The following is an 11,571-nucleotide window of genomic DNA, read 5'->3' as shown; positions in this document are numbered from 1 at the left end:
CAGAAAAAATAAGAGTAATCCCTTACTTTACCTTTTCAAGGGAAAAGTAATAAAATTGCAGTAATTAATTATTAAGTTAAGTTATGAGTAAGCCTACACACTGGATATACGATACTTTTATGAAATTTTAAATAAATAAATACTATTACACTTAAAAAGCACTACCTATGGAATTAGCCATATCAAGTCAAGGAAGTTAGCTATTTTATTGTAAAAATATTTAAAATGTTACACAATCCATTGCGACATGGTGAAAATGTTTAAAAACATGACAAATGACAGAATGTTTTCTGTTGTATGTTGTTTCAGGACAAATTACAGATAGTGTGAACACTGAAAAGTGTGTTTTAAGAGAATTCTTTATCAGTCCACAGAGATAAACGGCAGAGTAATACAGGCTGTACTTTCTCTGCTCTCGCCACAGTACATAAGCAGGTGCTCTAGTGACGTTTGCGAAGCCCTATAAAAGCAAAAGAAGAAGAAGATCAGACCCAGCTTGATAGACGGCTTGCTATCCAATTACTGACATGGAGCAACAGATTTTCACCAATCAAGGTAAAGCCCCGCTTTGCCCTCTGCCAATCGCTGTGCGTCATCTGTGTGTATGTGTACTTTATCCTGATAGGTCAGATTTCGCTGTTTGTTTGAGTTGACCGGAAGTCAGTTCACACTTTCACAGCGAATAGACCTTTGCTCTTTGCTCATTACTGTTACAAACTTCCGAACGTGGATGTACTTCAGGAAACATGGATCAAGTGGGGAACAAGTATTTGTGGCAGGATTATTTCAGGTGTTGTTGGTTATAGTTTAATATTGTTAGTGGTAAAGCATGATGTTAGAAGCTTGTACACAACCTTACAAAAATTCACTACAATCATAATGTCTAACTTATCGTAGTTACTACAGGTATATTTAATACAATAAACTTATAGTAAATTATATCATAATAATTATAAGATATTAGGGTCCCATATTATATTATGAAATAATATGGCATTGGCATCCCAACAGTACTTTTCTTATTTTGGATGATATTGACTCTCTGATAGTTAATAATTTATTACAAATGAGTAAAAATTAGTGTAGTATAATTTTTTGACAGAAACTATGATTATTCCCGCCCCCTCTACAATACATACTGGTCACATAGGAGCTGTAGCTATACAGGAAATTAGCATGACAGATTTTTGAAAGGGAAGGTAGCACTAGGATTACCAATCAATTTTAACACAATAATTTTTTAATCCTGAGAAAATAATAAGCAACATTTGGTTGACATTTCACTCTATTCTGTTTGATTTTCTCCATAGCTGTGCGCCCCTCAATGAACATGCAATTTGAGGATGGTATATTCATCAAAGATTACATCAAGATGATGGCGTATATGATCGTGTTGTGTTCTACACTGGCAATTTCATTATCGTTCTGGGTCCTGTCTATAACTGCCAGCACTTACTACGGTGAGAGCTCACTTTCTCTTGCTTTGGAGTTACTTAGTCGTATCTGAATCCATAAGGGCTGTGTGTGAAACCAGCCTCCCAGTCTGTCAGTGTATGAAAGGGCCTCCTATGGAAAAAGGTTTCAGATACCTTAGCCTTACAACTAGTGAATGAATTCAACTTTATAGATAATTTAACAGACTTGGCCAAAATTTTCCATCACAAAACAATTTGGCTGTTTATCATTAATTAATGTGTTACTTTGCAAATACAGGTACACTTTCAATAGTTTGAAAACTGGAATAAAATGTATTGTGACAATTGACAACAAAGTGACAATGAAAAGATGTTGTTAAAACGTAATGATTACGGTGTGCATTTCAAAAAAAGTGTAAAGTTAAGTTCAAAATGTATTTTAAGCATTTGCAAATAAGTGTCCTTTTTGTCATTAAATGATTGGATTTAAAAGCAAAGTGAAATTGTCTGCTGAGTCCCACTTTCCTGGAAATATTATAGAATATAAAAAGTGTAATTTCTAGGCCTAGAAATGTCGCGATAGTTAACAAAATTTCGAAAAGTAATGTTAAAGTCAGAAGATTCAGATTTTTCATGTACAATTCAATGCATATAAAATGCTGTTTTGCAGGTACTCTGCAGCCAGTCTCACCATGGCGGTGGCTGTTCTCAGTGCTGGTCCCGCTTTTCATCACATTTCGAGCCTTTAAACGTAGGAGTCTTGATCATGGTGGTGCCATAGGAGGTGAGGAATACATTTTAAAGTTCAGATGGCTTTATGGGTTCATTTTAATGATACATTTTAAGGTTTCAACACTCGTTACAAATTGTAAAGAGATAGACCACCAGAATATGTTCCAAAGCAGCTCTTTCTTTAAAAAAACTCCCTAACATTTCTAACAGTTTTTTTTTATTCAAACCATAAAACAGACATGCTTGGAATTTCACATATGTACAAAAAGAGCACAAAAAACACATACACAAAAAAAATCTAAACTAACCCATCCTATCGCAACACACACCAAGATATGAATTATACACCCTTAACAGAATTGTCCTAGACTAAAATGCTTTAGGCACTTAAACCCTAAATTTAGGTAAATTTAAGACAAAATGACAAATGCACAATCCATCTTCAAAAGAAACCTGAGGACGATACCTGTAAACATTTTTAGAAGCACTGGATCAAGAGTTACCCTCAGCCACTACCACACCAAACGTAAAAGACAACTGTTGAAAATGCAGCAATGCCAATATAAGATCAGATCGTCTGAACAGAACTAATTCAACATCAGGACCGATATCCTTTTCGAAAGCGTGTGAATACCACATGAATATGTGAGCATGAGTTCTTCTGAGCTCCTGCATCGATCACATAAGGGTGTCAAGTTATCAGGGTCTTTCTTTGCCACAATGTCTGCCCAAACTTGAAAAAAGGCTTCAATCAACTCAGAAGGTGCATGGAATAACTCAAACCATCTGGTTCTTCGTCATAGAAGCAATTTATTGAAAATCTCTCATCAATGACTAGATCTTCTTTTTGTACTTGTCTCAATGATAATTCCAGATGGTTAGCTTAATAACACAAAAAAACATATATCAATATATGAGTCACTACACACAGTATTTAGATCAATTTACATTGAAATGATATTTAAAACACAAACAGCATTGCTAAAATATTCACAGTTTACATAGCAACTTAACAGAAAAGTAAAATGCAAGTTAGCATGTTAGATGCTAAGACTGCTAGCATCAACAAACAGCCTCTAACCATGCACAATATCTGTAGTCACTAAATAAATGAGTCTTTGTCCTACCAGTAGCATCTCCAAGTTGATGAACACATTGCTTTTCCCAGCAGTTTTTGAACAACAGTTAATATGTGTACTCCAACTCAATCGTCCCAGAAGCACACCCACTGCTATCCAACCTCTCCCTGCATGCTGGTAATCACACACACCTGGTTATGTGTGGCATGTGCAGTTTCAATGGCCAATCAGCTCCCTTGTTTCTCCCAGGTTGCACTATGTGCTCACAACCAATAGGCTGCACTCATTTTAGTCTTAAATCTCTTTAACAATGATGAATTTATACTTTTAACCTTTTTTTTTTCTTTCTCTCAAATTCAACTTAACACCTCCCACTTGAGCTCCTGGTCAACTGACCCAAGGAGGTCACACACACTTCTTGGCTGAAATGTCTTTACTGTTCTTCAATGGGAATCAGAACCACCAAACGTCTCACATCCCTATGCAGAATCGTAGCTGGGATCTTGTCACAATGCTTTTTTGTTGGTTTGACATTCTTGGCTGTTTCTGCTTGTTTTGGTTTAACAATCGAGACAGGATAGCTGGGGAATACTCTGACCATTGCATCTCTTACGGCTCCTTTCTTGTCTGCATTTATATTGACGACTCTGGCCATCTTGTACTGACCTCTTAGAGCATTCTGGTCAGCCACCCATACCACATCTCCCACGGCAACATTCCGCTCTTTAGTATGCCACTTGTTTCTTACAAAGAGGTTAGGACCTGCCAGCTGACACCAACTTCTCCAGAACCTGTTGACTTCTTCCTGGATGATTCTTAGTCTTTTGTACGGATAGCCTTCAAACTCAAAACTTCCTTGATCCCCTCTTTTTCCAGTACGACCCAGGAGAAGAGAGTTTGGACTCACGTATTCCACGCAGTCTTCCCGACTTTGTGTCCTGGCGTCGATTGGTCTTTCATTGACCAAATTGGTTGCAGTGTAAAGAAAAGTTTGAAATTCCCCCCATGACATAACTCCATTACAGCCTAGATTCTGGAGGGCTCGCTTAACCAGACGGACAGCCGCTTCTGTTGCTCCATTTCGGTGAGGGGAATCTGCAGGATGAATTTTCCAAGACCACTCCGTGCCGTTCTTGGTAGCTTCAATTTCTAACTTTACTCTGTCTTGTCGCTCTAGGAATTTGTGAAGATCCTCAAGAACAGGCTTGGCCCCGATGAAATTTGATCCGGAGTCTGACCACAGTTTCCTTGGATGTCCCCTTAAAGCTGTAAATCTTTGGTATGCCAGCAGAAATCCTTCTGTTGATTGATCACTGACAATATCAGTATGGATAGCCCTTGATGCCATACAACAGAAGACAACTCCCCAAACTTTGAGTCCTACCCTCTTCTTTACCTCATCTTTTACCAGATAAGGTCCAAACAAATCCAGGGTTGTGAACTCAAATGGTGCAGCTGGTTCTGACCGCTCTGGTGGAAGGTCTCCCATAATCTGTTGGCATTGCTTCGACCTTGCCTTTCTGCAGGTCACACAGCAGTCTACGGATTTCTTAGCTAGTCTGCGGCCTTTTACAACCCAAGCTTTTCTTCTCATTTTCAACAAAGTTCCAGCCACTCCTTCATGGTTTACTTGATGAGCTTCCTGAGCCAGAAGTGTAGACACATATGCATTATATGGTAAGATTGGAACTGCAGTTTTGTCCTCATTGAAGACTTGAATTCTTCCTCCACAAACAAACAGTCCAGAATTTTCATCCTTGTACACTGCCAACCTACTGAGGGTAGTATCAGGAAAAATCACATTCTCTTGGGCTGCTAGAAAGAGATCTTCAAGAGCATCCTCCTGTTCTCTTACTGTCAAGATAGCTTCATTGACTCTTTCCTCCAAAGACTTAACCTCCCACTTTGATGAAACCAAGGTCTTAGTTCTCATCTTCAGCCACTTCTTCACAGCTCGACGCACCCAAGCAGTAACTCTGATCAGTCTGGACAATTTGCTGAATTTTTCAACATCAAGTAACTTACTTGCTACTATGCCATCAGATATCCTTCCTGATGGAGCAATCTTAGCCTTTTCCTTCTGACTTACAGAAGTGTCTGAATCTGCAATGAGGTCATTTTCTCCTTCCTCATGAACGCCCACTTTAATTTTCTCCCGGAGGACGGAGCCTTGCTTTTTCTTAGCCAGACTTCTGGTTAGTACTGCAGAGAATGCTTTCCTCTGAAGTCTGTTAATAGCTTCTCTTGCAGCAGTTGCAATCTCAGCAGCTGACTTAATTGGCCAATCCTCCACTGGCCACTTCAAGAACACAGGCCCTCTCTGCCATGCAGAATCTTGTTTTAGGCTTTCTGGACTACCTCCCCTTGTGATAATATCCGCAATGTTTAAGTCACCTGGGATCCACCACCAATCCTTAACTAGCGTTGTTCTCCGGATCTCTCCAATCCTATTGGCAAAGAAGGACTGGTAGCCATAGCTAGCCCGTTGAATAGCTCCCAACACTGTTTGGCTGTCCACCAAATGGAACCACTGGTCAATTTCCACTTGGCAATGTTTCTCAATATATTTTTTAAGTCTTGCTGCATAAACTGTACCACACATTTCAGCCTTGACTGCTTCCCCTTTTTGATCCAAAGGAGTCAATTTGGCCTTGGACTCAATTAGCCTCACCTCAATTCCCTGGTCTGTTTCCCACCTGAAATATGTTACAGCTCCATAGGTCTTATCGCTTCCATCAGAGAACGTTATTCCCAACGGTTTTCCTTTCCAGCCTCCAGGTGTTATGCCTCTGGGAAACGTTACCTTGCTTAGCTGAACATACTCCTCAAACACTTCAATGGCTTCTTCTCTGAGGTTTTCTGACAGTGGTTTATCCCATGTATCTTTGGTCAACTTTCCACGTCCTACCTCCTGAAATGCCTTTCGTACAAGGATGGCCCCTTTTTGCTTAACCGGTGTGACCAGGCCAATCGGATCATACAGTCCCGCCACCTGACTCAATAGCATTCTTCTGGTCAGAGGATTAGGAGTCTTAGTCCTGACCTCCTCTTTGAGGAGGTTTTGTCCTATCCTCATTTTCTTCTTTGGCTTGGAAAAGTTAATTCATGTCATGATGTAAAGTGTATCCTCTTCTGCCAGATACCCAACTCCAAGGGCCTTGTTGTCTTTATCCCTCAGCTGGTTTGGGAGTTTTAGAATTCTGTCTTCTTCTGTTGACTCTACTGACTCACCATCACCAGGCTTCCAACTTTCTTCTGACCGAATCCAGTGCTTCAAGAAAAACCCTCCATCTCTTAGGATCTCCTCAACGCCTTCGGTTATTTTGCCCAGCTGTCTCCGATCATTGTGGGAAGTTAGAATATCATCTACATAACTATCCTCTTCGATGACTTTGCGCTCTTCGTGTCGATGAGAAAACTTAGTCAGTTTTGCAGTTTCACGCATGGCCAACTCTGCAATGCACCCTGCCGGTCGATCACCGATGTTAACTCTGGTGATTGCATATTCTCCTATTTTTTCGCTCTGATCATCTCTCCACAGAAACCTATGCAGATGCATTTCTTTCTCCTCCAGCCATACAGAGTTATACATCTTCCTGATATCTCCTAGGACAGCATAAACTCCTCTCCTAAACCTTAGAAGTACAGCTCTGATCGGATTAAGAAAATCTGGGCCTTTCAGAAGAAGATCATTCATACTCACTCCTTTAAATTTCTGACTGCTGTTCCATACCAAGCGCACCGGAGTCGTAACTGAGTGAGGATTCGGTGCAATCAGGTGACTCACATACCATACTGGTCCATTCCAGGAATTAATTGTATCTTCAGTGAGCTTGATTGCTGCCCCACGCTCCACCATTTCATTAATTTGAGCTGTATAAGCGACTTTCCACTCTGGCTCCCTCTCGAGCTGCTTTTCTGATCTCAAAAATGTTGCCTCTACTCCACTTCTATTATTGGGAAGGGAAGCTGGATTTTCAGTCCAGGGATATTTTGCGTGCCAATGAGGAGACTTGCTGTGAGCATCATTTTCTAGATAGGTAAGACACCCTTTTATAATCTCGAGTTCTCTCTCCTCTGCTAATGTCATCTCCTTACCACCTGGCTGACAGTTCCCACAGCGACAAGCTCCACACATCGGTTCACAAGCTGCCCCTATGCTGTCCCACTTCCACCATTCCAAGAACTCCCGGTTGCTAACAGCTGCAATGTTTGTCTCAGCTCTGGCTTCTTGAGGTAGTTGGACTGACTTAGACATCACTTGCATTTCAATTCCTCCAACTTCCTCTTCATATTTTGCTGCAGCTGTTCTCATTGAGCGAGCAAAATGTGTTTTGGACTCATACGCAGATAGGTTAATCTCTTCAAATAAGTCTGGATGAGCTCCGCCTACCGTTTTTCCCAAAGGACTGTACCATAAGACCAGATCCCCCACAACCTTCACTCTTTGTGGGGCCAATCTCCCTTCTCGGTGGCTAATAAGAAGTTCAATCTCTTTAGGTCTTACCAACTCTTCAAGCTTGACTTCCGGAAAGAATCTCTGCAATTGCTTAGGTTTTATGACCTTGTGCACTTTAGCAATTTCATCCAAGCCGTAACAAAGAAGCTCATGTGCTCTTTCTTTGTCCTCATCAGTCTTTATTCTGACTCGAAGCAGATATCGCTTGGTTTTCACCTTGATGGCCATTCCAGCAACTCCATGCACTATCAGTGTGACATCTTCGCTCCTTAACCTCAAGCGTTCTGCAGCCTTGTGGGTTATATAGTTGGTATCTGATGCAAGATCTACCAAAGTTCCAACCCTCTGCCCCGCATTGGCGGTCACTTCCATGAGCATCATGATGACAGGTAGTTCTTGTACCCCACTTTCCTTTAGAAGTCCAACTTGGGTTTTTCCAGTGCAAGTCACTGTTGCGGCTTTGTTGGTAAAGGCATTTCTGCATCGCTCAGCAAGCTCTGGGGAAAGTTCAGCTAAAATTTCCTCCTGCTCTGCTGTTAGCACGTTTACCTTCTTACTATCCTTAAAGAACCTTTTCTCACTGCCACTCGTGGATTCTCTTCTTGGACAGAGGAAATAATGATGATCTGGGGCATTTTCTCTTCTGCAATCTCTATTTTTACACAAGAATGTGTCTCTACAGTCGGTGTTACCTTCATGGCATCCAAGGCACTTCTTACATGCTCCAATCTTCTTCAGAGCAGCTTTCTTTTCAGCTAGCTTTAGCTCCTTAAACTTTTTACAGAAGAAAATCTTGTCCTTATGATTTACAGCTCCACACACAGTACACCCACCGTCAGAATCTTTGTTCGTGGATCTTGTAGATGCATGCCTCCTCTCAAATCTATTTTCAGATTTATCTACCTTGTCGGTGACTCTGAGCTATTCGAGTTTCTCAAGAACGTCTTCCTGTTTCCTTAAAAACTCCAACAGGAGGTCAAAGTGATTATCTGGAGTCACCCCATTGCCAGGGTCAATCATGAAGAAAAGCCAGTCTCTTTTTACAAATTCAGGCAGTTTACTCTCAATAGACTTGATTACGAGAGGGTTCTTAATTGCACCAATGTTCCCAAGATCTGTCAGGTCAGATAGAGCTTTTTCTACAGTCTGGATCAAGTCTATCACTTTTCTGGGTTGATTGCCCTTCACACCAGGAATTCTTTCCAGTTCTTCAATAATTTCCATGGCAATTGTTACCTTGTTGCCAAATCGATTTTCCAGCACCCTAAACACATCCTCAGCAGTGCTGTAACTTGACAGCCTTAGGTCCTTAACAATTCTGTCATCCAAACTGTCCAGGAGCTGGATTTTCTTGACTTCTACCGATCCAGTTGGTTCGCCCTGTTTCTGCAAACTTTCCCAATCCTTCTTCCAGCGGAAGAAATCTCTTTTGATACCACTAAATCTAGGCAAACTAGTTGGTTTTATTCTCACAACTGGTGTCATCGGCATAGTTTGGGGAACTGTGTTCAGGTCTAAAGGACCTGCAAATTGAGAACGTCTTTCAACATTACGTGCAGTAATGAACTCACTATTTCTTGAAACAAGTCCATTATTTTCTTCTTTCAACTGCTCTACTCTGCTCTCAAAGTCCTTCTTCTCTCCTGTAGGAATCCATCGCTCCCAGCTGGATAGAGTTTTGACTGCTCTACTCACGAGCCTTTCCAAGTGAATTAGTTGAACTTCATATCCTTCACAATTGACACCAGCAACTGGTATTGAAGCAGAATGATCACAAGCCTTCTCAGCTTCATGGACTGCACCTGTCAATTCCGCCTGGCCATACCTCTGCCACAAGTTAATTTGGACAATTTTTCGCACCTCTTCGAGCTTTGTCTCACAATCATTAACAGTCCTCTCAATATCTGCTGCCTGATGCATTTCAAGCTCCACTTTCTCATCACTTTTTGCTCTAGCTTCCAGCTCTGCCAACAATCCCATGTTGTAGTCATCATTTGCATCAAAAAGTGCTCTTGCACTAGAAGAGAGTTTCTGGAATTCCTTCCTGAGTTCAGATTCAATCATTTGGCTTGACTCTCGAATGAGAAGGTTGGCTTGCTTTGTAAAACACATCTTTGCAGTGGTTCTCTCTCTCTTAAGTTGGTCCACCGTTTTCCCCAAAGCTTCTTCTGCCATCTTATTTTCAAGTCACAATGATACGTCTTCTTAAACACCTCAATTTACTGATGACTTGTTTTGACAATGTTGATTCCTTCGCACCACCTTTACTTTCTGGACCATCAGAAGCCTTTAATCTTCTTATCCACAAGCGTTGGTTATTAAGTGTCAAGTTATCAGGGTCTTTCTTTGCCACAATGTCTGCCCAAACTTGAAAAAAGGCTTCAATCAACTCAGAAGGTGCATGGAATAACTCAAACCATCTGGTTCATCGTCATAGAAGCAATTTATTGAAAATCTCTCATCAATGACTAGATCTTCTTTTTGTACTTGTCTCAATGATAATTCCAGATGGTTAGCTTAATAACACAAAAAAACATATATCAATATATGAGTCACTACACACAGTATTTAGATCAATTTACATTGAAATGATATTTAAAACACAAACAGCATTGTTAAAATATTCACAGTTTACATAGCAACTTAACAGAAAAGTAAAATGCAAGTTAGCATGTTAGATGCTAAGACTGCTAGCATCAACAAACAGCCTCTAACCATGCACAATATCTGTAGTCACTAAATAAATGAGTCTTTGTCCTACCAGTAGCATCTCCAAGTTGATGAACACATTGCTTTTCCCAGCAGTTTTTGAACAACAGTTAATATGTGTACTCCAACTCAATCGTCCCAGAAGCACACCCACTGCTATCCAACCTCTCCCTGCATGCTGGTAATCACACACACCTGGTTATGTGTGGCATGTGCAGTTTCAATGGCCAATCAGCTCCCTTGTTTCTCCCAGGTTGCACTATGTGCTCACAACCAATAGGCTGCACTCATTTTAGTCTTAAATCTCTTTAACAATGATGAATTTATACTTTTAACCTTTTTTTTTTTCCTTTTTTTTTTCTTTCTCTCAAATTCAACTTAACAAAGGGTATAATGAAGACTAAGTTTTGTTAAGTTGTTAACTTTCAAATAATGTAACCTATGTATCATTTTAAGTTGTATAAGTTGTAGCCTGACATTAAGATATTAATTAGTTTCACTCCCTCTTCCCAAAAGTCTTTTGGGAAGAGTGCCAAAGCAGCTTTTTAACGGAACCTTTAAAAGACAACTTACTATATAGTCATTATCTTACTATTATAATATAAGAACAAATTGTAATATATAAAAAAACTAATATTCTTGACTCAAAGCCACATTATTTGGCCAAAATGTCATATTTCATATATTTAGAAACATTCCAGATTGCAGTTTTAACTGTGACATGATTGGGGCAGCTGATTCACTGAAAAGATCTGGCTCAAAACATTGATTCATTCAAATTCATTCTCTCTTGAATGTGCCAAAGAGAGCTAAGGTGTATTTTATACTCTTAAAATATATTTTGTAGTGGTTAAGAATGCGTGGAATTATGTGAATATGAACTTTAATCACTTAGCATGCAGTGCATGTAATGTGTGAATTTAAAGGGAACCGCTCTGAGACCTCTGAAATCATTGTCATAACCCACAATCCTTTTCATTAACGCTTTCATTTCTTATTCATTTTGATTTAAAAAAAAAATATATGCAGTGCCTCCTTTTCACTGCTTCACTATTAATCAGTTTGTTTTTCATGTTACACCTCCAAAAAGTTTTGTTTTTACACTGTGTAAAGATCCACTCCAAGCTACTTTACATCCATGCTTCGTTTTCTGAAAGAAATGTATCTAATGAAAGGA

General features: G+C 40.0%; 1 protein-coding gene across 3 annotated transcripts in view; it reads left to right on the top strand.

Annotated features, from left to right (window-relative positions):
* Positions 1-481: 481 nt before the first annotated feature.
* Positions 482-11,571, top strand: part of tmem19 (transmembrane protein 19) — a 100,397-nt gene continuing 89,307 nt past the window's right edge. The window contains exons 1-3 of one of the 3 annotated variants that reach the window (XM_056260368.1): positions 482-555; positions 1,311-1,460; positions 2,086-2,199. In XM_056260368.1, coding sequence (XP_056116343.1) covers positions 528-555; positions 1,311-1,460; positions 2,086-2,199 — 292 coding nt within the window. In that variant the 5' untranslated portion in view covers positions 482-527. Of the gene's footprint in view, positions 556-684; positions 800-1,310; positions 1,461-2,085; positions 2,200-11,571 lie in introns of those variants that run through there. The other 2 variants (XM_056260370.1, XM_056260369.1) reach the window with 2 other exon arrangements.

Source organism: Rhinichthys klamathensis, unplaced genomic scaffold (genome assembly GCF_029890125.1).
Source record: "Rhinichthys klamathensis goyatoka isolate OS25496 unplaced genomic scaffold, OSU_Roscu_1.1 h1tg000176l_1, whole genome shotgun sequence".
Classification (NCBI taxonomy): domain Eukaryota; kingdom Metazoa; phylum Chordata; class Actinopteri; order Cypriniformes; family Leuciscidae; genus Rhinichthys; species Rhinichthys klamathensis.
This window is presented reverse-complemented; position numbering and strand designations above follow the sequence as displayed.